Source organism: Monodon monoceros, unplaced genomic scaffold (assembly GCF_005190385.1).
Source record: "Monodon monoceros isolate NGI ecotype Baffin Bay Population unplaced genomic scaffold, NGI_Narwhal_1 Super_Scaffold_1, whole genome shotgun sequence".
Classification (NCBI taxonomy): domain Eukaryota; kingdom Metazoa; phylum Chordata; class Mammalia; order Artiodactyla; family Monodontidae; genus Monodon; species Monodon monoceros.
Genome location: NW_021703765.1, coordinates 51,042,847 through 51,070,083, shown reverse-complemented (window position 1 = coordinate 51,070,083; position 27,237 = coordinate 51,042,847). Strand labels below are relative to the sequence as shown.

Sequence of the window (27,237 nt, the reverse complement as noted above, 5' to 3'; positions counted from 1 at the left end):
ACATGTATCTTTTCATCTTATGGTTTTCTCCCGATGGAAAGCAGATTATTACCAGCACTCCAGAATGTAATAGCTTTCTTTAATATTTATTATTTATTTGTTTATTTATTTAGGCTGTTCTGGGTCTTAGTTGCAGCACACAGGATCTTTTAGTTGCAGCACGTGGACTTAATTGTGGCATGCAGACTTCTTAGTTGTGGCATGCGAACTCTTAGTTGCAGCATGCATGTGGGATCTAGTTCCCCAACCAGAGATCAAACCCGGGCCCCTGCATTGGCCCCTGCATTGGGAGCATGGAGTCTTACCCACTGGACCACCAGGGAAGTCTCCTGTAATAGCTTTTTAAAGTGGAAAACAATTAGTGTCCAAAATAGAGAAAATTTTAAGATGGGACAACCTGGGCAAATTTTAAGCCGTTTAAACAAAGCCATCTAGAAACCCCAAAGGCAATGAGACAAAGCAGTAAATATGAAGATCCTGTAGACCGGGGGTCCCCAACCCCCAGGCTGTGGACCGGTACCAGTCCACGACCTGTTAGGAACCAGAGAGCACAGCAGGAGGTGAGCGGCAGGCAAGCAAGTGAAGCTTCATCTGCCCCTCCCCATCGCTCCCCATCACTCACGTTACTGCCTGAACCATTGCTCTCATTACCGCCTGAACCATCGCCCCCCTCCCACCCCACCCCCGGCCATGGAAAACCATGAAACCAGTTCCTGGTGCCAAAAAGGTTGGGGACCACTGCTGTAGACCTCAGCCACAAGCTTGCAAGAGCTATATTACTGGAGGTGTGGCCAAGGCAATGGGAAATTGTACCAAGTAGCCTCTATGCAGAATGTCTGGGAGAATCATAGCCACACAAGCACTGAGTAAGCATTTGGCTCAGGTCAGGGCATGCCGCGTGGGTATACAAATGAGGTCTTAATTGATATGCTCCCTAAACCAAATGCTGAAAGTGAGTAGGCAATCACAGAGGGGAGAAGCAGATCTGGGTGGCTGTCTGACTGAGGGTGGAAAATATAGAAATAAGTCCTCCATGCTGAGAAAAGATGGAGTCCACCACTTTGAATCATAACAGTGAACATTAACATCAAACCAGATTATAGCCAAAGACACTGATGAGAAGGCCAAGCTTAACTAATTCGTATAACCTGCTAGCACCATCTGGTTTATGCATAAGCGTAGCTAAATTAAACATGATATAGACCAAGTAGAAGAGGCTCAGAAGCTAGAACAAAGAAGCTTCCAGATAGGTGAAAGATGTATCAGCAACATTCCAACAAACAAACCTAATACAGTAGGACTCTTGAAGCTAGGATAGGGTGGACCTTCCTTATTCACTGATCCATGCTTGAGGGGGCAATGAGAGCACCAGGTAATAATGTTAGTATAGAAAATCCAGGTTTTAGGAGAACTGCCTTAGAGAGAAGAGTGGGCTCTGAATGAAGAGATTTCTCAGGGCTTCCACAGGACCAAGGCTGGGTAAAGACAGAACTAACCTGTGCCTCCTCCTTCATCTGCATAGATTCATTATTTCTCTCAACACATAGTTACTGAGCCCCTACTAAGTGCCAGGCGCTGTGCTATGTAGAGGATCCATCAGTGAGAAAGATTAATATAGGATCTGCCCTGAAGAGACTATCACCTAAACTGTGACAAGCAGCGGTACACATCTACCACCCAGCTAACTAAGTCATAGCTTCAGACTGCATTTCAAGGCCCGCACCTAATTTTTTTCCACAATTGTGTATTCTGTTCTTTCGGTGAGCCCACCAGGAATGTACAAGCTTTGGGTCCCACAAAATCTGGGCCCACCTCTGTGAATGAGTTCTGTGAAGACCAGATTCCTGTGATGGCACCTCTCACACTTCCTTACACACATTTATTTACGTATCTGTCTTTCTCTAAAACCCTGAGCCCCTTCGTGTTAGAGAGGCTTCTAATTTATCTTTGTGTCTCTGCTATTCAATGCAGATGTGTTAAATGAATTAGTAAGTGAACAGACTTTAGTTGACTTTTAGTTATCAGTATACTGAATAATCAATTTTTTTATGCTTTCGAATATCATTTGTTCCCTTTATGCTTTCCCTCAGTAAAGGTCCTTTTGAAAATTCCAGTCTGACCAGGCTGGAACAAATGAGGAATTATTGATTCTTATCCAGACTAGAAAAGAACAGCCTTTTTGTGGCCAGGTGAGGTCATGGTAGCAAGCAGTCCCAGGTAGCAAATCAGTGAAGTTTGGAGTTGCTGAGTCAAATTTTCACGTGCTCATGTGGAGAGCTTGTTAAAACACAGATGGCTGGGCCCCATCTCCAGAAGTTCCAATTTAGTAGGTCTCAGGTGGGAACTGGGAATTAGCATTTCTAACAAGTTCCAGGTGATGGTGATGCTGCTGGTCCAAGGGATCACACTTTGCCCTGTACCACTGATACCCAATCTTAGCTATACATTGGAATCACCTGGAAAGCTTTAAAAATTCTGACTCTGGGACCTCCACCCCCACCCTGATATTGATTAATTGTCTCCATCACAGTCTGGGCATTATGATTTGCAAAAGCCCAGTCAAGACTTCGAACCAGTGCCCAACACCGTGATGCATGAGGCATGTGAAAAGGTGTGCAGGTCACGAGTCCCGACCACCAGAAACAAGAGTATCTGAATCCTCATCTTTGGAGAATCTTAAAAATCGGTTAGAGAGAAATTTAAAGACTCTTAAAAGCTCTCCAGACTCCCTCCCTCTGCAACATCTACACAGGATTCCTTGGAGCAATTCCAGCTGGAGGCAATTTTTCTGCATTTAAACAGCCCCAGATAGTAAAATCCAAAGGGGACTCACTTAGGCCTTGCTGCTCCACTCACACCATGTTTCCTAGCCTTTGCATGCATCAGTCAGTGACTGCCTGAAGTGGCCACCCCAGCCCTGACCTTATATTTCTCTCCCTGCATCACATTACTTTGCATTTCCATCTTCCTCCCAGAATAATAGGAGCTCCTTGAGGGTAATTTCTCTCCCTTATGGCCCTAGAATTTAGATCAGGTTTTTTGAATGAATGTAGAACAATGTATTTTTCAGATCTTTGACTCCTCCCTTCAGAGCAAAAGAATTTCTTACACTTCCCAATTGTCTCTCCATTTCCATATCTAATTGCTGGAGGCTTTTACCTTAGTCAAAATTTAAAGGTAAAAATCAACTTGGTAACATCTTGTACCATGAATTGCAAAACAACCAAACAAAGCTCAAATTATTTGAATGGCGACCCAGAATAGAGCCTAAAACAGAAAGCTATATTAAGTGAACTAATTAAATAAGGAAAATGAGAATTTTGCTATTGCATTACAAGTTCTTGGTTTTACCTAATGAATGTTAAAAAACAGTGTGGAAGAGCAAAATGACTTCACAGTAAAACTCTAAGCCCCAGAAGATCCTAGCATCCCTTCTTTTCTAAACTTAGCCACTGGCCCACCATGTGAATGAGTCACTGCTCTTCCTTGACTTAAATCATCCCTCTTATAAAACTTGTTAAAGAAAGACGTCACTGCAAATTAGATGTTGTAGCTAAGTTTAGCCATCCTTAGGACATAAATATTGTAACTTATGTAAATTCAGTCATTTTTGGTTCATGACTTATATTTGGGCATGTGCTTGAATGTGTTTTTATACGTACTGTAGATAAAGATACACCTTTTACATAGACATAGATTTTATATCTATAAATATATTAATATACAAATATCCACAGAAACCACCTTGCACAGAAACATCCTTGAGCTATTTTAAGAGGCAGCATTATTTTACTGACAAATGTTCAGAATTTAGCTCTCCAAATTGCCCCCAGCCTAACCTCTATGAATGAATGTTCTCCTCAGAGAGTCTGTCTGAGTGAGTGTGTGTGTCGCAGGGAAGACAGGAAAACCCACCCTCCCCCGGCCCAGCTTCTCCTCAGATGATGCCATTTGCACTGAGCCATGCAGGCAGATGCCACATGGTGTGTCTTGGTGATTAACGGGGGGTCTAGCAGAAATACTCCCCCACATGCTTCTCAGAGAAGCCTGAGGCTCCAGTCATCACCGGCACTCCCTCCATCCTTTAAGGGTTTTCTTAAAGAGCTCATGCATCTCACCTGGATCAGGAAACTATTACCTGGCAATGGTTGCCCATTTAAAGTCTGAGTGATTAGAGAGCTTAGTTTGTCCAGTCAGCCCATTACAGCCAATTTATAGTCACTCCTTTGAGATTAGGATTCTGAAAGAATGAGGTAGAGGAAGGCTACATGCAGGGAGGCTGAGAAGCCCTGAATCTTGCTCTCGGAAGGAAGTCAGAAGCCTGGACAGGCCAGCGCCACATGGGGGTCTAGGCAGGAGGAGCAGGCAGCAGATGAGAGTAACAAGACACCAGAAACCAGGTAAGTAGAAGCAAAAGGCCAACTCAGGCCGGTGACCATTGCATGGGAATTTATAGTTTACGGAGAACTTTCTCATCTCATTTGAATCTCATAAAATCCTGGTGAATTAGGTATTGTTATTTTCATACTCACTTCATAGAGGAAGAATAAGAGATTCAGAAATTGAGTGGCTGATCCAAGTTCACTCAGCTGGTATAGGGCAGACCTGGGCTGCTAACCATGGTCTGCAAAATCCAGCAACTCTTCTTGGTATAGCTGATACCCAGCAGGGCCCTGTGGGGCTACTGGACATAAAGCCTTTCTGTGTCCCCCACTTCTTTGATTACTAGAAATAACGCCTTCTTTTCAGCCTCCATGACCTTCCCTGAGTTCCAAAGGGCAGATTCAAGCAGTTGTTAATTAGGGAAGGGAGGTGATCCTAGACAAGGGAGAAAGAGTCAAGAGAAACAATAGTTTAACCTTGGGGCAAGGTCCTGGTTCCCCATCAATGGACACACACAAGATACCTTTGAGCTGTTTTGCAGACACTGAAACCCCCTCCAGGTAGGAAAAGTTAACAATTAATGATGGTATGGTGCCCACAAACATTTAAACCCCAGACGAGTTGGAACCAGAAGGTCGATGATGCTGACTCCCACTTACCTCACCACCAACCAATCAGAAAAACGTCCCCAAGCTGATCACACCCTCTTTGAACCATTACTGTAAAAATTTCTCACTACCCTCTCCAAGGGGGGCACAGTTCTTGGAGGCGCTAGCCTGCTATGTTCCCTCTTTGCCTGGCAAAGAAATAAGGCTACCCTTTCTCTTTCCTCCTAAATTCTGTCTCCGTATTTCTATTTGGCACCAGTGTAGAGAAGCTGAGATTTTTGGCAACATACCTTTCTGCCTACATGTGTCAGGCCAAGCAGTGGCTGTACCAAATGGTTCTGTCCCCTCCAACACACACAGATGTGGCCAGACTCCACCCCTGGGTTTCCACCTCCTGTGGCCAGAACTGACCCATGCTCCCTAGCAATAGTCTACGGGCTGCTCATATCAGGAGAGCCAGTTTACCCTAAAGTGTGGGGCAAACGGCTAAAGGAGATACTTAAGAGGGAGGCAAATAGTCAGATAGGTAAGGAAGGTATCCCTACCCTCCTAATCCAGGACAGTATGTTGCTAACATCTTCCCGTGGGTCAGAGGGAGATCTGAGAACACAGAATACAGGTTCTGGGAGAGGCCTCGAGGGTACAGCCCCACCCACCCCTCAACTATCCAACCCTTGGGGTCATCTAGCCTGGATGTAAATAGTGAAAAAGAAGCATTCTTCAATTTTCTTAAGAAACCCATTCCCATGTTCAGTCATCTTTTCTTTTTAAAAATGTGCTCTTTTGTGGGGGCTTCCCTGGTGGTGCAGTGGTTGAGAGGGGACACAGGTTCGTGCCCCGGTCCGGGAGGATCCCACGTGCCGTGGAGCGGCTGGGCCCATGAGCCATGGCCGCTGAGCCTGCACATCCGGAGCCTGTGCTCTGCAACACAAGAGGCCACAACAGTGAGAGGCCCGTGTACCCCCCAAAAAAAAATTAAATTTAAAAAAATGTGCTCTTTTGTATCTAACAAATATTTTCTGTTAGCTTCCTTAGGTCTGCTCTAGAAGAGATAATCAGTGCCATTTAAATAACATATTTAATGTTTTAACGCCTGCTAAGAATCCCTTCAGTATTTCCTCTCCAGTAAAATAGCCACATGTTCTTTGACATCTCCTCATAAGGCATGAGTCCTATTTTTCATGCCTTTAATCAATTCCATTGCTCATCTGTGGTCCCTTTCCAATTTTACCACATGCACCTTTAGATATGAAAACCAAAACACAGTACTCTGGATGTAACACTATCAGGAACAGACCAATAAAAAGGTTGGTTTCCAAGCTCCTGAAAGGAGATCACACAATAAAAGCCGGGGTCGGGCTTCCCTGGTGGCGCAGTGGTTGAGAGTCCGCCTGCCGATGTAGGGGACACGGGTTCGTGCCCCGGTCCGGGGAGATCCACCATGCCGCGGAGCGGCTGGGCCCGTGAGCCATGGCCGCTGGGCCTGTGCGTCTGGAGCCTGTGCTCTGCAACGGGAGAGGCCACAGCAGTAAGAGGCCCGCGTACCGCAAAAAAAAAAAAAAAAAAAAAAAGCCGGGGTCATATTCATTCCCAAATATCACTAATAACAGCACCACCTTGTCAATTCATTCAGTGTGGGCTCCATTCACCACAGCTCCCCTGGTGCCTTGCCCTCCTCAGCTGTGTCCCTGTGGCCCACATTGAGTGGTCCTATATATAACCCTACCCTGACCCTTCCTGAGCAGGACCGTTAGAACCGTTAGAGAGGAGAGATCCAGGGCAGCTCACAAGCTTAAAATATGATGAGAGTAACCACTTCTCACTATCACAGATGACTGGAGAATCACAGAATTTCAGAAATGGATGCTCAATCTAGCACCACAACAGGAAAGGAGGAATTCGCAGTATATGTAGGTGCTCAGTGAAGCCTCTGTTGGTACAAATAGCCCAAGAACATGCGTAGGTGACTTACAGACTTACCCTCATTCACCTGCTCACAGGTTTGATCAGCAAAGAGGCTGAAGCTGAGAAAGCCATATGTACCTGGAGCTTGTTAGAAAATTTATCACTGCAGGGCCAGCAATCACTCAGCCTGCTTTCTCTCTTTTTCCCTTTGCACCTGCATATTAAACCAAGCTATTTGCTCCTCATAAAGGGAAACTATTGTAACCTGAACTTCCCCATTTTTCTCCCTGAAGCAAAACATGATTGTGTAAGTAAAAGCCCCAGAAACACCCTAATCAAGAATAAGAACTGAACCCCCAACAACTAAGGTTTAGGCAAACAAGAAACAGATTGCAGAATCAGCTAAGAGCCAGCTGATGCTGCTAGAGGCATTGCTAACACACAAAAGTCAAGCCTTAGCTCTCAATAGTAAGGTCCTCTCAGCTGAATGCCCTAGGTCTCTCTGCCTGGAGGGGCCGAGGCCCTGCTGGCAAATATTTACTCAGTCTCAGAGCATCCTTTCCAGAGCGGTATTTTTCTTTACTCTGCTGATGGAATGCAGCCATGCAGAGGTCAGGGAGGCAGCACTATGTGTCACTGACCCTCACAGTGAGTCCACCGTGGGGCCTGGACCATCTCATGTTCTCCCAGAATGGGTTTAGTCCTCTGGAATGTTAGCTCGATGCCTGCATTGCCAGCTGGGTAATCTAAGATGGTCATTTCAATAGAGAGCAGCCTGAAAAAGCAGTAAAATTATTCTGTTTTAGTCATTTAACAGTTGAACACTATTTCCAAAAGAATGTACTGTTTTTCTTGTTTTTATTTGTTTGTTTGTTTGTTTTTGGCTACGTTGGGTCCTTGTTGCCGCGTGCAGGCTTTCTTTTAGTTGCGGCGAGCGGGGGCTACTCTTCGTTGCAGTGCGCGGGTTTTCTCATTGCGGTGGCTTCTCTTGTTGCAGAGCACAGGCTCTAGGCACGCGGGCTTCAGTAGTTGTGGCGCATAGGCTCAGTAGTTGTGGCTTGCAGGCTCTAGAGTGCAGGCTCAGTAGTTGTGGCGCACGGGCTTAGTTGCTCTGTGGCATGTGGGATCTTCCTGGACCAGGGCTGAAACCCGTGTCCCCTTCATTGGAAGGAGGATACTCAACCACTGCGCCACCAGGGAAGCCCCAAAAGAATGTACTTTTATTTATTAGTGGTATTTAGACCAATTAAGACACAATGAGGGGCTTCCCTGGTGGCGCAGTGGTTGAGTATCCACCTGCCAATGCAGGGCACACGGGTTCGAGCCCTGGTCCAGGAAGATCCCACATGCCACAGAGCAACTAAGCCCCTGTGCCACAACTACTGAGCCTGCGCTCTAGAGCCAGCAAGCCACAACTACTGAAGCCTGCGCACCTAGAGCCCGTTCTCCGCAACAAGAGAAGCCACCGCAATGAGAAGCCAGCACACCACAATGAAGAGTAGCCCCCTCTTGCCACAACTAGAGAAAAGCCCACGCGCAGCAATGAAGACCCAATGCAGCCATAAATAAATAAAAAGACACAATGAAGATAAGAGAGATTTGCACTCCCATGGTCACTGCAGCATTATTCAAAATAGCTAGGAGGTCGAAACAATCTAAATGTTCATTGACACATAAGTGGATAAAGAAAATGTGGTGCATACTTACAATGAAATATTATTCAGCCATGAAAAAGAAGGAAATCCTGGCCTATGCTGCAACATGGATGAACCTTGAGGACATTATACTAAGTGAATAAGCCAGTCACAGAAGGATAAAAACTGCATGATTCCACTTACATGAGGTACTAAAGTAGTCAAACTCACTGAAGCAGAGAGTAGAACGGTGGCTGCCAGGACCTGGCAGGAGGGGCAGGGAGGGAGTCACTGTTCAATGAGTAGAGAGTTTCAGTCATGTAAGATGAAAAAGTTCTAGAAAGTTGCGGTACCACATTGTGCTTACAGGAAGCTATACTGTATGGCACACTTAAAATTTTGTTGAGGGTAGAGCTCATGTTATGTGTCTTTTAGCCATAATTTAAAAAATCTGTTCTCCTCTACTTCACTGCCAATGGCAAACTGAATAGACAATAAAATTATGTGCATGTCAAATCACACACAACACACACACATACACACACACACACACACACACACACACACACACAAAGGATAGAACATTAAGAACAAATAAAGACAGGGTTCTGGGGTAAGCTCTGGCCAGACCTGCCATACTCAGCACTCCCAAATCTAGAACCAGAGCCAGTTTCATGGCCGTATGATCTGTACACTCCCATTAGGCCCTGAGCTCAGAACAGTTCTGCGCTTCGGTTAGTACTTTGCTGTTGTCTAGAAATTTTTAATAATTTTTAAAAGGGTATTGCATTATCATTTTGCTGTAGGCCCCCAAAATTATGTAGCTAGTCCTGTTTGTGTGTGTTCACAACTGGTCATCTTTACATAGTTCATTCCATGTGACACTAAATTGGTGGAGTCATTATTATATAATCTGTGCACAGTGGGGCAAAGGTTGTAAAATAAGAAAATATAGCAGCACATTAGACACAGGTGACTTGCTAAAAGCAGTTATTATAACTATCTAAAGTAGTTAAGTTGGGGATTTGGGGCACTGTAGTTGGGGGTAAAAGAGATTTGGAAATCCCTTACCTTGGGCTTCCCTCTGCCTGACAGGACCCACCTTTGGCAGGCAAATTACCTTTGCTACCCTCCCAAGCCCATCTCCCCCAAGGAACTGGGGAGACCTAGGAAGCCACACTCATAAAACCCCCTCCAGCCTTATATTTTATGAAATCCTTTGCTGAAAAATGGATCCTTTGTGTTTATCACCTTAATGGTAATTTCTAGAATATGTAACTGTCCAAGCCCTCATTTTCACCAACGCTTCAGTTCCCTGGCAGATTTCTTCAGTCATTTAAAGGAACCAGAAAGAATACTTTCAAAGACTTGAGTTGAATACCTTTGCAAGAATCTGGGGATCAGTTGTCTATAGTTTTTAGATAAATTGAATGAAAAACGAAATTAAGCCTAAAGGCTAAACAACTTGAGTCTACACAGAGATAACTTATTAAGAATGATTAAAAGTTAGTTATTTCAAGGTACAGTCAGATAAACCCTTACTCCATAAATTTATTTTTTCCCTCCTATGTTAGGATGCCTTCAGAGTAATTTCAGGGACATAAGCTACTTATTAACATAGACTGATTGGAGAAAAGACAGCCTCTTCAATAAGTGGTGCTGGGAAAACCAGACAGCTACATGTAAAAGAATGAAATTAGAGCACTCCCTAACACCATACACAAAAATAAACTCAAAATGGATTAAAGACCTAAATGTAAGCCCAGACACTATAAAACTCTTAGAGGAAAACATAGGAAGGACATTCTTTGACATAAATCACAGCAAGATCCTTTTTGACCCACCTCCTAGAGAAATGGAAATAAAAACAAAAATAAATAAATGGGGCCTAATGAAACTTAAAAGCTTTCGCACAGCAAAGGAAATCATAAACAAGATGTAAAGCAACCCTCAGAATGGGAGAAAATATTTTCAAACGAAGCAACAGACAAAGGATTAATCTCCAGAATTTACAAGCAGCTCATGCAGCTCAATATCAAAAAAACAAACAACCCAATCCAAAAATGCGCAGAAGACCTAAACAGACATTTCTCCAAAGAAGATATACAGATTGCCAACAAACACATGAAAGGATTCTCAATATCACTAATCATAAGAGAAATGCAAATCAAAACCACAATGAGATATCACCTCACACCAGTGAGAATGGCCATCATCAAAAAATCTACAAACAGTAAATGCTGGACAGGGTGTGGAGAAAAGGGAACCCACTTGCACTGTTGGTGGGAATGTAAATTGATACAGCCACTATGGAGAACAGTATGGAGGTGCCTTTAAAAACTAAAAATAGAACTACCATACAACCCAGCAATCCCACTACTGGGCATATATCCTGAGAAAACCATAATTCAAAAAGAGTCATGTACCACAATGTTCACTGCAGCTCTATTTACAATAGCCAGGACATGGAAGCAACCTAAGTGTCCATTGACAGATGAATGGATAAAGAAGATGTGGCACATATATACAATGGAATATTACTCAGCTGTAAAAAGAAACAAAATTCAGTTATTTGTAGTGAGGTGGATGGACATAGAGTCTTACTTCACACAGAGTGAAGTAAGTCAGAAAGAGAAAAATACCATATGCTAACACATATATATATGGAATCTTAAAAAAAAATGGTTCTGATGAAGCTAGGGGCAGAACAGGAATAAAGACGCAGATGTAGAGAATGGACTTGAGGACACAGGGAGGGGGAAGGGTAAGCTGTGACAAAGTGAGAGAGTGGCATGGACATATATACACGACCAAATGTAAAATAGCTAGTGGGAAGAAGCCGCATAGCGCAGGGAGATCAGCTCGGTGCTCTGTGACCACCTAGAGGGGTGGGACAAGGAGGGTGGGAGGGAGACACCAGAGGAAGGGGATATGGGTATATATATATAGCTGATTCACTTTGTTATAAAGCAGAAACTAACACAACATTGTAAAGCAAGTATACTCCAATAAAGATGTTAAAAAAAGAAAAAAGATAGACTGATTATCAGCTTTAAAGTTTAAAAAAAATAAAACAGTTCTCCCTTACTACATCTCAAACAAAGATCCAAGTAAGAAAAGACAGGATCCTTTCTCCATTACTGATGATACTAGAGGAAAACACACACTGATTAGATTTATGGGAAATCTAGAGGACTTGCTTTAGCAGCTTCAATATCCTTTTTCACCAGGATGCCTAGCAATCAGCAGATTGATCTGGTTCACATTTTTGTTTCTTCTCCTTCCCTCTTTCTAATTGAAGCATAATAAATAATCTCATGATCAGAAGACAGAATCTGCAAATGGGATCATCAGCTCCTTACATAATTATGAAAGTTATGTGAGCAAGATGTGCCCCTGCAAAATCACAATCCCAAGATAGCTTCCATCTAATTAATGCTAAGAGCATCATTTATTTCCCCAGCTCACTGTAGAACTGAGCATCTGGTTTCCACAGGCAAGTATATGACACTAAAGAAGTCGGACGGCCTTTCTCTGATGCTCCCTATTTACACTCAAAGTGGGAGAACTAGAAGAGATCTTAGCAGGGGCTCATCCAAGAACATCTGCATATATAAGCAAGTTGGAAAATTCCCAAACACTCAAGAAAGTCTCATGTCCATTGTGTGAATGTGTTTGTTTTTTTTTAAATTTCTCATCAAAGCTTAAATTTTGGAAACACACAAGTCAACGCACAAGGTCAAATATACTTGGGGCCTTTAAGCAACTCCAAGGAATTTGGGCTCTAAATTGGTGGCCTATATTTTCTCAGAAAACAAATTCATTTAGTCAACAGACAACTTCCAGTGAGTACCTACCATGTTCAAGTTCTGTGTTGCTGTTCCATCTGTCACCTGAGTATAAGATTTATCACCTGCTAGGGTGAGAAGAGAATAAGGAAAACAAAGAGGGAAACAATCCTGCAGAACTCAACCTCGACACACAAACACTGGGTATTCAAAGGAATATGCTTTGACTCAATCACTCAAAAAGTATTTGTTGCTGTCAAAATCCTTCCTAATATCCAACCAAAATACTTCATGTTATACCTTAAATTATTTTGTTCCTAGTGTCTAAATAGAGAATAATCATTCACCAACTTCATGGAATTAATTTCAGTTCAACATGTAGTGACTGAGTGTCCATTATGTGCCAGAAGCTACAGGCCCTAAGCGTTGGAAGTTGAATAATTATGGTCCTTAGGTTCTCATCCTATCAGCAAAAGATGTGTATGCATGTCTAGTAGTACGAAGAAATGCAGCAGGAAAACAGAGAAAGGAGCTAGTCCTTCCTTGAAAGATTAGTAGCATTTCACCAGGGGAAAAAAAAGGATAGAAGACCGTTCTAGAGAGAGGGACCCACAAATAGAAGGTGATAGGTGAGAAGAGAAAGGTAGGTTAGAAGGAAATTATTAAAGACATGCTAAAGACTTTGGACTCCATCCAATAGGCCAGAAGAAATCATAAAAATTTTTTCAAGCCAGTATAAGGAGGTAAGATAACCAGGATTTTATCTTAGATAGATCATTCTGGAGGCAGAGGAGAATGACTAGGAAGAAGTAAGTGGAGCCAAAGTGTTAGGAGGCTACTGTGAAAACAGCAAAGGATTATGTGAATATGGAGTTCCGCAGAAGATAGGATTAGAAAATCCGTTAAGACTTACTGGCCGATTAAATAAATGGAGTAAAGAGGAGGAAAAGGAAGAGAAGAATACTCTGAAGTATTTAGATTAGGTAACATGATGGAGAATGATGTCAAAAACAGGAGGAATAAATGTGGATAATGATTCGTTTGGGAACATATTGAGCTTGGGGTACCTAGCGAGCTTGGACATCCAGGTGAATATGTCAATTGGACATTTGAACTCTCACAAGGACTGTAGGGGTGGGCGCATCAGAACATCATAGATGTTCACCTACTGAAGGACATTTTGGTTGCTCCCAAGTTTTGGCAATTATGAATAAAGACTCTCTAAGCATCTGTGTGCAGGTTTTTGTGTGGTCATAAGTTGTTAACTCCTTTGGACAAATTCCAAGGAGCCTGACTGCTGAATCTTATGGTAAGAGTATGTTTACTTTTGTAAAAAACAGCCAAACTGTCTTCCAAAGTGGCTCTATTGAGTTTTATCACAAGTTTCATGGGTACAGGGAAAGGCAGGATTTCAAAAAAGTTTCAGAGCAGAGCAGTTCTAAGATGCTAGTGGTTCAGAGAAGTAATAGAGTTGATGGCAAAGGATGGTGAGGGTCCTCACAGGATATTTCTTACTATAATTAAAAGCAGTTACTGGGTTTACTTCTAGATGTTTTACAATATTTAAACATTAAAGTAAAATTTTAGCAGAGCATGTTGAAGGCTTTGGAACACTGGGGCAATGGAAGCTGTAACACTTGCTGTTGGCTGGAACTTCTGCAGACCAGTTCTAACACTCTCCTGATTTATGAAGAAAAAATACCCAGCCAGTATGAGTCGGGTTTCCATGACTTGCAACACAGGTCTTAACTTACAAACAACAAACAAAACTGGCTTAAGCAATGAAGGGGATTTATGGGCTTATTTAACAGGAACGTTCAGTCCAGGCTTCAGGGTTGTTTGATTCAAGGGCTCGTTTGATTCAAGGGCTCAATGTTGTTTTCAGGGACATGTTTCTTCCTATCACTCCTGTCTGTCTTTCGTGGCTTCAGTTCCATTGTGAGGCTGGCTTCTTATATGTTGTGTTAAATCATACACCATGCCATTCAGAAGTAAAAAAAAGAACCTCTTTCCTAGAAGCTTCCAGCAAAAAAAAAAAAATCTCTAATCCCACTATCCTGAAATTGGTAACATGTCAAGCCCTGAATTGTGGTCGGGGGGACAATTATCCTGATTAGTTACATCTAGAAGTGCAGTTTGCATCCCATAAAAGCCAAGAGCTGCATGAGGGACCTGTGTTCAAGAGTAAATCCAGGTAGTTAACAAGAGGAGGGCAAATGTGCACAGATGCATACCATATTGTCTATTTTCTTCTAGGTTTATAGGTAATAGTCCTCCCTGAATTAGGATTCTGTAATATATAGCAAAGATATAGCTAGAAGAAAATAAACTTAGACCAGATGACATCACCTACCACGATGTTCCACTGTTGTTAAAAAATGTCTTTCCTTATGTGCCTTTTCCTGTCTATGAACTTATGTTCCAAATCACATTTCTGTTGATGGGAGAAGTTTGACAGCTGCAGATAACTACCCTGTTAATTATCACTTTGAGAGCAGTCCAGTTCCCAGTCTGTTTCTCAAGAAATCCCTTTTCCTTTATTCTAGGAAAAAGTATGACTTTCCTGAGGCATAAGGTGAATTCCCTCTAATTTGGAAATACAGTTCTTCTTTATCAGGATGAAAAACTTAAGGCCTGGTGGCTTGAGTCTGTTGCAGCCTTTTGCCTACATACGAATTTAAAGTTCATTTTATCTTATCGCAGAAACACACCTAATTAATTTGGCATTCTTTTCTATGTAGCTTTTCCTGGAGTAAGATCTAGTTTGATTTACAATGAACACCTAATTAATAAGTTAATTTCACTTCCTACATACACTTTGTAGCTGTCCTATTAGACTAAGGGGGAAATGTCAAGGTGAATTCTGCAAGTCCTCTGTTATTTCCATCACTCAGAGGTATTTATTATGTTCCCAGAAGTGTGTTGGGCATTAACGTGCATTTTGTCATCCACGACTTCCAGGAGATCATGGAGCTGGGGAGACAAGCCAGGCACTTACGAAACAGTTCAGGAACAGGTCAGAGCAGCGTGGAATTAAAGATCAGAAGTACTGCTGCAGAGAGTAAGGGTCACCGGAAACAAGTGCAAGGATGGTGGTGGAGGTATCAATATGTTACTCAGAGAGGCTGAGGAAGATCCCTAAAAAAGGAGGGTGTGAGTCAGCCCTTACAGAATATTTAGGTTGGGTTAGGTTGAGAAAGGACATTCCGGCCATGGAGGAATTGTGGGAGATGAAAAGGAGCATTCAAGTTTCCAAGACCGATAAGAACTTTTCCTTCTAAAGAAGGATCATGTTGGGTCCAGAGTATGAGGAACTTTGGACCCTGTGACAGTGGAGGCTGCCCCAGAACATCAGAGGGATAAAAAGGAGCTAAAGCTACCTGGTTGAAGGGGAAATGACCAAGCACAGGCTGACCTGTTACGAACCAGCGTAGGAAGCCAGTGGTGAGGCCGAAAGAGAAGCAGGCATCTCCCTTCTTCAAAGAAGGGTTCCAAAGAAAAAGAGCTCAGACTTGATGTTGGTTCCCAGTCTTGTAACAGTGTGAACAGTAGGGTTGAGTGTGAGGTCAGTGGAGCCTCCAAGTAAAATCATCTTGTAAACAGCTGGGGGGACACATTCAAGCCAAATTTGGACATAATGCAATTGCAAGTTGACTTCTGGATCCGCAGTTACTGCCAGCTAGCTGCGCAGGTTCTATTATTTCATTAATCTCTCAGTCATGTGATTGAACTCCTTAGACTCTATTTACAGGATCACTCTTCTTCCAGAAGCTCCTCTAACAGAGAGGTCCAACCAGAACGTACAAGTAAAATAATGCTAACTATGGACTTAGTGACCTAAAGAAAATATTACAACTTCTCAAGAACCTAATGTCCATCCTGGGAGAATACAGCTTATTGATGTATTTATTACTGTGTACAGATAGCATAACCTGTTGCTTATTAATATGAAAAAAAATAGTCGCAGCACACACATGTGCCTACATATGTTGCCAAATTCTAGATCTAGGCAGTCTCAAACTTCATTGCCCATTAATCTACGGTTTTTATTTAAAATGCAGATTCACTGATTCTGGTGAAGCCCTGAAATCTGCATTATTAACAAGTTCCCCCATGTGATCCTGTTGCAGAAAAATATTCTTTCAAAAAATACTAGCTTAACTCCCACATGTTATTTAGGCTTTCTCAACCAGTGTGCCTGTTCCATTTTAGGTGTTCAGTAAATATATACTGTATTGAATCAATGTGTCCCCAGCCCTATTACCAATAGGGCACATCTGATGACTTCTTGGGTACCTAAATATATCAATCCCTCCAAGGAAAAACCATCATTTGAGTTAACCCATGTAAGAGAATATAGAAAGTTGCTAAATACAATTAACTTAACTTGAAGTCAGCCAGTCTGGGGCTTATTTCTATTTTCTCAACAAGTCATTAGCCCTCAACCAAATAAATTAGCTTTATTTTTCTTCATTCTTCCACTTACCGCACTAGCATACTATATATATATATATATATATATATATATATATATATATATACACACACACACTCAGCGACTCCATGGAGGGGCGCAGCAGAGGGGGCAGTTTAAAGATGGAGAAGAAAAACTCCTTATCCAATAAAATCCAATGTAAATATGAATTTTACTGTTCATTTTTTTAGATACACTACAAATGAGACCTCTAGATCATAAGGTCCTCCTTATATGATTCTGGGCCTTAAATACTGAGCTAAGTTCTAAAGATAGTTTTTGAATCCTTGCAGATCTTTACTGGTCCTTTAATATTATTGTGATACATTTATTGATTTATTAATTGTATGCATTTATATTTAGGATGAAAACTTGGCAATTTAAATTAAATTGTATGTGACTTATTATAAGTGATTTTTATTACATTTTTTTAACCCAGAAATAGCAAGGGCTCCAAAATAAACACCACTGAGAAATTTATGGGAATTTCATATGAAGGCTTTGCTTTAAAGTTTGTTATTATGACTAAAAAAACATCCACAAATGACTTTTCACATTTTGTCCTGGACTTCAAAGTACATTTTCTTTTAAAGATATTTAATTAACTCTTTGCTTACTCATATCCTTTTTCCTTCTGCCCAAAGCATTTTAATCAGAGACAGTTGTTTATAGATCTCTAAACATATTTTTAAACCTCCAAAGTTAAGTCATTTTTATACAGAATTTTATGGAGACCAATTTAGTGTGCAGAGTTACTTACAAAATAACAATGTTAGATTTCTATTTCAAAGGTGTAACTAATACCCAGTTACTATCTCCCACCACTGGATAGCAACTTTCTGAGTACTGAGCAATGTATTTACACACTAGGGGACGGAAATTAATCTAAATTGAGCATCCTATAAAGGTTCCAATATCTTCACCTATTTATGAGCTTAGTATCTTCTTAGGCATCTCCATCTAAGTAGCTACTTTAAATTTTTAGTCGAATTCAGTAACCCATCAAGCAGATATTAAAATACAATTTATGAAAATACATGGATGCTTAGATATTCCAGACATGAAAAATCTTATGGTTGCTAAAGAAAATACTTTAAGAGATTTTAAAGTAGTTATTTCCTGAATGTCTTTTTTCCCCACACATTAGACGAAGTTGCATTGTTTATAAAAATTTATTCATACAAATTTTACACACTTTATATAACAGTTATCAAAGTCCTAATTATAGATATCATGTGTGTAATAATACTCGGGTAAGATGTTTTTATAATCAGTTGCACATAAAATAAGAGCTTCAAGACTAACATCTATCTAAATTATCACTATATCATAAATCTGCTCCAGGTTATTAGTAAGGCTCTTGGCATTTCTAAAAAATATACAAAAGATTAAACTGGGTGATCACTGTAAATGCTTGCAACTAGCCACGGGAACACTAAATTAGACTTCGTAAAGAAAAGGTTAACTAGAGCCCTATTTCACCACTAACAGCTGACACAAATACAGAAAACTGCCCATTATCCAAGAAACAAATAATTAAGACTAAAATGCAAGCCGATGTGTTGCAGCATTGTAGGGCCACTAAATAGCCATCTGTGATTCGTGGCGATTTAAAAGGCGAAGAAAGGCACTAAAGCTGCAAACTGCATCCCGTGTCACGTTGCCTGAGGAGACTGCAGAATTAAAGAAAGATTGATTCTGTACACAGGACTCAGGCATAGATCGAATGCCTCTGTGCTTTCACTGTTTGCAATGTGATCTCCTGGCAGCATCCATCCCGCCTGGGAATGCAAATCCAAGTCAGTTTTCTTTGATTTATGACCTCATACTGATCAAATCCGTAAAGGAAAAGGAAAGGTCCTTTAAACTTTACAAGCTAATGTTTAATCTTTTCTTGTTTTGTTTTGTTTTGTTTTTTTCAAAAGAACTTGGGCCTGAAATTTGGGAGTTTGGCTGGCTGGTTTGCCTGTTGTTGCTTGAGCTGGTTGCTGGGTGAAGGTTCTTTTGTTTATTGAGATTACTTGACAGGTTCAAGAAATTGATAGGAAACAGACAGACATGCTTTCTGTAGCCAAGAAGGAATACAAGGGGACATTCTCAGGGCCTGTTGGAGCTTGCTTACCTCACTCTTGACCACAAATATAAGATAGTACTCATACATATGAAGATGAGATTTAAATGATTTATCAGTTAGTACAACTGACCAACATGTGAACACTACACATTCTAATATGACAAAGGTTGGTTTTATGAAATAAATTTTACTAAGCAATAAGCCATAATGTAGAAAAATACATTTTACCTACAAACTCAATCAACAAGAAACAAAAGATTCATATTTAGTGCATAATTACTTAGTGGTAACTACACAAGGGTTCCTATACTTTACAATAAGTGCTAGCATCAAACAACAAAAATATTAAGAAGCATTACAAATTTAAGAGAAGTGAATGAAAAATGGCAAACAGTACTTTAAAAACTGGTGCGAGAGGGTGGGAAAGAAGTCTTCAGAAAACCACGAAAGAAAAGGGTGGCTCCTACAGAGCAAGGTTCAAAGGGGAGGATCCTGGCCATTTCACAAGATGAGAAGCATGGACAGCACTGGAGAAAAACACATTGTACTTTGCATCCATTTCCAATACCCAGCACCCAAAGTCAGGCAGGCAGGGGACTACGGTGGGACTCGGCTTATGCCCAGCTCCCAGGCCTGAGGCAGCCCCCAGCCAGTCCCTCTCCAGGAGGGTCCTCCTCCTACTGCTGTACGCTCTGCCTTTTCCAATATTCCTACATTTCCTTCACTTTGTTCCAATTGCCCTAACCTTGGAATATTGGGGTCCCTGGAAGTACAGAAAAGGGAGCTTCCTATTCAAGTCTCCCTTCTCTGTAGAGTCCAATTCCTCCCCCAGGGAGTGGTATGAATCCTGGGGAGAAGCACAATTTGGATCCAGCTGTTGTTTTATCAGGAGAATTTCCTTCTGGGGTGAGTCTGAAGAGAAACAAATACACATGAAAATAGAATCCAAGAAAGCAGAAGTATTGGAATTGCCACCCAGCGAGGGGGACAGTGGCTAGTTGAGTCCAGCTGGGATTGAAGCAGCCTGCCCCAAAGACTCACTGGGAAAGAGTGCCCTTCAGCAATTCTCCCAAATCATTACTCAAAATCTCCCTGGAGCAGGGCATCACTGTTTATGTACAGTAGCAAATGGTCGGTATTAATATCTTCAGGCCTGTAGTGGATAAAAATACTGTCCTTTTAATTCCAGTTTACAAAAATAGGAGTGATATTCAAAACAATGACTGTCTATTTTTCTATTTATTTTATATAAAAACAAACAGCTCAGGCGAATTTTCAATCCTTGTGCACACTTTGAACTGCTTTCAATTATACTTTTATATATATATTCTTAATATATATTTGTAATATATATATATATATCAATATCAATAATTGGTCCACAAAGTATATCTGTGCATTCTCTAGTGCTTTGTAAAAAGGAAAACAATATTATTATCAAAATATTCATTTAATGGCTTTACTTCATACATAAATACATGTTTGGACAGAACACAAGAGCCATGACTGTTCAGTCAGTTGGGAAAATGACTTTACAGTGTGTCAGGGTTGTATACACAGGGTAGCTGGTAACTCATCGCTACAAATACGCTATTCGCCGTCCTTTGTTTTTAACCCTTTGTTTATACCTTTTCCCTAGGACGGCCGCCAAGTATTTCTTAACAGCCATTTGTTTCCGGTAGCGGCTGTAGCTGTCCGTGAAGATTCCGTCCGAGTGGCGCTTGGAGAGCGGCTCCGAGTCGTCGTCCGCGCCTCCGCCCAGGTTCCCACTGCAAGGAAAGAGGTCGGGAAGAGGGTGGCGGGGCGGGAGACACAGGTTGAATAGTTGCTGGAGGCAGACGGGCCCCACCCCAAGCGGGAGTCTTCAGGGAGGACGCCGGCTCTCAAAGCCCACCGCGCCGCCTTGCTCGGCCAGAGAGCTGCCGGAGGGAGGGCTGCGATGGGAACCCTCACTCCTCCCTCCGCACCGACTATCTTGGGGGGCACTAAGTCCTTACAGAATGGGCCCCAGATGAGGTCCGGGCCAAAGGCAAGCGACTTAAGGCCAACCTCTCTCCGAACGCTGCCCGCTGAGATTTGAATATCCATGCTTTTGCGCTCAATCGTCCTGACCGTACCTGGCACACCCCCACCCAACCCCACGTACAGAGAAAATAACCAAAGAGCCCTAAATTTCAAGTTGGCTGCTGCCGTGTTTACATCGATCCCGCAATTCCTAGTCAGACATGAACACTCCTCTCCTGCGCGCTAAAGTGAAAAACGTGATAATAATATAAGTCGACAGGCTGTAGGCAATATTTTTCATCGCATGAATTATTAATTGCGGAAAATGTAATCTTTTGTCCCATGGGCTTTATTAAAATGTTGCCTTCTGCTGAGATGCTCCACGCAAGCCCTGTGCTCTGGGTTTGTCTGGCACCAGCAAAAACTGTTTCCTTAAGGGTCCAAATCTGAGGATTTGTTTGTTTCTAACTGAATTTACAGTGAAAGAAAAATGAGGAAAGAAAAAGTCATGCTTAGAGGATATCCTAGCCAATCGTCCCACGAAGCTTGAAGGTTTTGAAGGCCTGGGGTGGGGGAGGGGGCTTTTTCTTTTCTTCAATTATTCAAAACGGATCAGATTCCCCGGGTTTCCTGCCTTCTCCCTTCCTCGCCCAGTTCCCGAGCTCTCTGGCCAAACTTAAGTCGCGGTCTCCGAACCTTAGTCTGCGTCCGGGAGCTGGCCCGGCAGACCCTGCGGCGCAGACGCACCCTCGGCCCCACGTGCACGCACGGACGTAGAAGCTGCGCCGCCCGCCCAGCGCGCATTGGCACAGATACCCACCCCGGCGCTCGCGGGGGCGCGCCATTACGCGCGGGTTAACTCTTTCGCAAACTCTTACCCCACGCCCTTGGCCGTGAGCGTCTGCAGGTATTTCCTGGCGGACAGCTGGTCCAGCACTTTGCGGTAGGCCTTGTTAAGGACCCCGTGGGCGAAATCTCTAACAAGGAGGCAAAGTGCGCGCCTGGGGTCACTGACTGTCCCCAAGTGGCAGCCCCAGGTCCCCATCTGGGCACGCACGCCCCCCGGTGCTCCGGGAGGCTGGCGGGGAAAACCCCAGAGGCAAGGCACTCGGGGATGACTCTTGGGATGTTCCCGTGAGTGCCAGGAACCGGAGTTCGTCCTGCCCTCCGGGGACCGCAGGTGTGGAGCCCGGCCTGGGCGCGCACTCACTGCCACTCCTTGGGCCACGGAACTTTCGTCCCCACGCGGCCCTCATGTCCACACAAACCGGCCCGCTACTAACTTTCTCTCGCTCTCGTGGGAACCATCCCGGGAGAGGAGAGGCTTGAGGGCTTTTATGAAAAAGAACCTACTCGATGGGCCACCCCCTGCCCCTTTCTCCCTCCCAGTCCTGGGCCGGCGCGGGGCCGTGCGGTGGTACCTTTCCTCCGCCGGGTAGTAGAGCGCGTAGGCGTCGCGCAGCGCGGAGGCGGGGCTCCCCACGCCAGGTGGATCCGAGTCATAGAAGTCCTGCAGCGGGTTTCCGTCCTCGTCGTACGCCTCGTCCTCCGGCCTGCAGCGGTAGTCGGGGGCACGAGGAGTGGTCACTACAGGTCCCTCCTCGGCTCTGCGAGGACCCAAAGATCCCTAGGGGCTCTCACGATTTTCCTTCTTCCTAAAGGCGCCCCTTGGAGAACTGCCTCTTTTTCTAGGACAGGGGTGCGGGTAGAAGTAGGAGGAGAAAACTCCACCCAACAGAAATTGCCACCCCTCCTCTCGCGGGTGCAGGGTCGCCTTGCCCGGGCCGCGGCCGCAACGGGCACTGGGAAGCCGAGGCGTCTGCGCCGACTTAGCACACCTGGCCACGGAGGAGGACCGCTCCGCTCCCGGCCTGGCGCTTGAGCCTCCGTCCACAAGCAGCGGCGGGCAGAGATGAGAAGGGCTCTAGGAGAGAGACGCTGGCCACGCGAAGACCGGATGGGGGAGGCCGGGAGCCAGAGAGGGTGGATGGCTGGGGAGTCCGGCGGCCAACGCCAGCAGCCACCCCCACCCAGCCTCCGAGCCCAGGGGAGTCCTTCCCCGCGCAGATGTAGGTCACGGAGAACCTCCGGCTTCTATTTTGGGCGGGAAAGGATCTGGCAGGAACATGAGTAATAGATGCCCCTAAACTTAGCCTGTTTGGCAGCGGCTCATTCTGTGGCATGTCCGCGCCCTCCGGTACCTCTTGCCCGGAGAAAGTGCCAGGCACACGGGACTTTGAAAATAGCTGGGAGTGTAATAAGGCTTTTAAGTCCAGTAAGTAGATAGTTCGCGCTAATATGTTAGCGGTGGCGGGGCGGCGGGACAGCATCTCAACCCAGAGGCAAAGGGAGAGGGTCAAAGGGTCAACAGGAGACCGAGAGACAACGATCTCGCAGTCGCCCTTAACCTACCAACTCAATCCTTGATACAGGACGGGAGAGGTGGGTTAGTATACACAACCCACTCGCTTTCGGCCGCTGGAGAGACTAGGAAAGCGGCCAAGGCAAGTAGCGCGCTTTAGGAGGGGTTAGCCATACTTCGTTACTTCGGTCGCCTTTCCTCCATCCCTGGAGAGGTAGGGGCAAGGCATTGCTGCGATCGCCCCACACCCAGCCTTTCCTCGGCGACGCGCCTGTCTGCCCTGGCCTGGCTGCTCGGAGTCTCCTGGTCTTTCTGGGCACTTCCACCCCGTACCCCGTGCCCAGATGCTGGAATCCTAATACCGAAGCCAGAACCCAAATCAATGGTCAGCGACCCCTAACGAGATCATTCTTGGGCGCGGCTCGGAGGAGCAGCTTTGCGGTCAGAACGCGCGCTCCTCGCCGCCGGGAGCCCGGTGCACAGCGGAGTGCCGATGCTGCGCTGTGCTGCGAGCTTCCACTCTCCCGCTGACAGGCCCGGGACTCTGGGGCTGCGGCGGGGAACCCGGGCAGCGCCGACCGATTAGAAACCCGGAATTGGGGGTGGGTGGGGGAAGCCAGGGTTACTCCTGACTGGGGTGGGTAGGGCTGCCTTCCCAGTACTGCCTGCCAGTTTGGTTTCTGTTGCTCCTTTGCATCCATTTCATCTATTTCCCCCTCCCTCATCTTTGTTTTCCTTCTCTCAAATAGCTTCTTCTTAACTCTACCCGGCCAACACTCCCTCTCCCCAAGACTCAAAATGCAGTTGGAAAACCTATCACTTGAGAGGAAGCTCTTCCAGTAGAAAGAATTCGAATTGAGGTGAGGAGAGCAGAGAGGAGAGAGGGAGACCCCGCCCCGATAGTCCCGAACAAGCTGTAACAAAGCAAAGTCCACGGGAGCTTCACTCTCAACCACCCCCCCCAAACTGGCTCCGGGAGCCAAAGTTCTCCTAACTCAAGCTAAGAATAGGGAAAAGAAGTCAACTCAGGGCCCGGCCCTGCCCCCCTCCCGTGGGAGGGGTTGGGGGAGGGGAGGTTTCTCCAGCCCGCCGAAGTGCGCTCGGTCCACCCAGGCGCCTCGGCTGCGGCGGGCTGGGGGAGGGGGGCTGAGGCCCAGCGGAGTCTGCCGGGATCCTCCCGCTGAGCCACGGCCACTGACCCGCGGCCGGACCCAGGCTGGTGGCGGTGCAGTGGGGGCGCATGGGGAGGTGGTGGTAAGCCTGACCGGTCGTAGCCTGACCGAGGAACTGCAGGAGGGCGACCACGAGGAGGTGTCAGGGGAAGGGAAGCCCCGGCCTCAGCTCAGCTAGGGCAGCCAGCACCTACCTGATCCCAGGAAACCGGAGTCCGGCGGCGGCAGGTGAGCAATAGACGCTGCTGTGCATTATTATCCCGTAGACCAGCAGGGCCAGCCTCACTCCGCTACACATGGTCATTCTGCGCAGGACGCGAAAGAGAGCACACAGCAGTCAGAACGCCACTGGCCTTCCACCCTCCGACCCCTAGAAACTCCCTGAATTGAGGGAGGGACGGCGCTCACCTCTGACTCCCAGTATTGAATACGGCTTAATGACAGCCGGCGCGCCCCCGCCACTTCCTTCTCGCTATAGTTAGAAAGTATATGTATATACCCAACGCCCAATAACTCGCCAGATCTGGTACGAAGGAAAGCTAACTCGTACCCTGATGCTGGTGAAAGAATTAGCAGTCAGGTGAGTTGTTTGGTTTGGTAAGATTTTTTTCCCCTTACCATTCAACTCTTACCGCTGCCAGGAGAGGCTTTGCTGCCAAGTAGGACGGCGGGCAAAGGGCTTCTCCAAGTTTCTGCGCTGGAGTCACAACCCAAGAGGCATCACCGTCTGGCGTTAGTGTCTGAGCAGAAGCCGCAGCAACGAGCAGGAGCAGCAGGAGGAGCTGAAGGACTTGTTTGCTGAGGCCGGTATTCTGTTCAAAAGTTTGTGGACGCTCAGGACTAGGAGGGAGCGTGACACCGAGAGAAGGGGGCGAGGAGAGAGATGTAGAAGGAAGAAGGAGGGGGCGACGAGTTAAGAGGGGTGGGGGACAAAGTGGCGTTAAGTTCACGGAGAGAAAGAAGTGATAAGGAAAGAGGGAAAGTCTTAGAAGGAGACGAAGGAAAGAGAGAGGGCCGCGGCGCAGCCGGCGTCTGTGGGAGCCACTTGGTCAGGCAGCTGCGCGAGTCGGCAGCGCCTTCTCTGCTCAGAAGTCTCTCTGGCTGCGTCTGAAGCTGCGGCTTCTGCTGCTGCTGCCGGTGGTTACAGAGGTGACCGGCCCTCTGCTCCTGTTTATATGTGCAGTTAGCAGAAATCAATCCGAACGTGGCTTTGGAAGAGACTTCTTTGTCAACATCTGTCTGCCTATGGCCTTTAAGTACAGAATATTTTGTTGCACTGTTGCACTCCGATTTTTATTCATGGAATGACTTCCTTTTTTTTTTTTTTCCAGTCACGTAATGATCGGGTATCAGAAAAAGACGTCAGCATCCTAGTCCCTCAAGGAACATATTAACTATTCTGTGCCGTCCTCTTGGATAAGATCCGGAGTCATCGACTTCTCATAAACACCTTTCACTCATACAGTACAATTTTAAAGAAGTTTAATTGTTTTGATTGTTTTCAATTTTACCCACTTCTCAAGGATGGGTAAAGAATTCATAGAATTTTGAGAATGGTGAAAATCATGTTTTTAACTATGTCCCTCTTATTTCTTTTTGCTTTTTCATCAAGCCCCAGCAATCAGAGCTCTGAGCTCTGGAATTAAGCACCATCAAGCCCTCCTATTAATAAATTTAATTTAGATCTCCTAATTTCTTGCGTATGTTCTTTTAGATAGACAATTAAATGTGGAAGTCGTTTTGTTTTTAAAGGGAAGTCTTGGAGGATTTTCAGTAAATCGCTAATGAGTCTGGCTGTCGTTGACAGTCTGGCTCTGAGTAGAATTGATTAGAGTTAAAGCCGCGTCCGGAGCTCGGCCTGTGGAGCTGTCCAAGCTTGGAGTGCTGAACTGTTTGGTCGCAGATGCTGCGAACATTGAGAATTGCCACTAGTTTAATTTTTCACCAGAGCCTCTGAAGATTTGGTAGTGGTGCCCTTAATGTGGCGATTCATCGTCCAAGTTCCCCCGTTGTTCAGATATGTTCCTCCCTTGCAGTGTCCACGAATGCCCTTAATGGTGAGAACTGTCCAACCCTTGCCCCTGCCCTTCTGAGTAAAGAGCATTCTATGTCTCCCCTTAGTCCTGGTTTTTGGATCTCTAGATGACCTATTTGGACGCCTTCACACTTTCTGTGGCTCTTACTAATTTTAACATTGAAATTGTGAAATTGTATTTTCCACAAAAACTGAAATTTTAAGAATTTGGGAGTGAGAAATATGTTTCTCCCCTTTATTTACAGCTTGAGTTCTGTTTGGGGAACTACAGACAGATGGGGAAAGCACGAGGATACCCAGTACAAATTCACTTACTGAGGGTTTCTAACAGGAATCCCTTCGTTGGGGATGGCTAAAATTTTTTAACTGAAAATGACGTGGGGAGAGGAAAGCAATAAGGGAAGACCATATACACCCGGAAGCTTCCAAGTCCTGGGGTTATTTAAGAAGATCTGTAAATTTCTACTCCAGTAAGGGAACTCGGGTCTATTTCTTTTAAAAAGGAAACAGAGCCATGGATAACCATTAGTGTGCATTTAAATTATTTGGATCTTAAACAAAAATTAGAGGAAATGGCAATGTAGTGGGAGTGTTTCCTGTTACTATGATTTAGAGAAGCTATATTCTGCATGCTTTTTCTAAGACAAGATTATAATGCTGCTCATTTTCAATGCCTTTCCCGCTCTCTTATCTGAGGTTTAATACTTCCTCCAAGGTGACAAAGTTCTGCTTCGTTCTGACCATTCATGGCCAGAAACTGCCACTTCCTCTTAGTTTATTCCTGGGGATGCTCCAGAT

General features: G+C 44.7%; 1 protein-coding gene across 2 annotated transcripts; it reads right to left on the bottom strand.

Moving 5' to 3' along the window:
* Positions 1-17,945: 17,945 nt before the first annotated feature.
* Positions 17,946-25,669, bottom strand: ADCYAP1 (adenylate cyclase activating polypeptide 1). 2 transcript variants are annotated; one of them, XM_029229689.1, is made up of 5 exons: positions 25,023-25,218; positions 24,599-24,709; positions 22,292-22,423; positions 21,749-21,847; positions 17,946-20,635 (listed from the first exon to the last, which is right to left on the bottom strand). In XM_029229689.1, exons 2-5 carry the CDS (start codon positions 24,706-24,708, stop codon positions 20,446-20,448), a joined length of 531 nt encoding a protein of 176 aa, XP_029085522.1. In that variant the 5' UTR covers position 24,709; positions 25,023-25,218; the 3' UTR covers positions 17,946-20,445. The 2 variants fall into 2 exon arrangements, with proteins under 2 accessions (XP_029085522.1, XP_029085513.1); XM_029229680.1 differs by having other exon boundaries at positions 18,966-20,635; positions 25,037-25,669.
* Between the last annotated feature and the right edge of the window lie 1,568 nt (positions 25,670-27,237).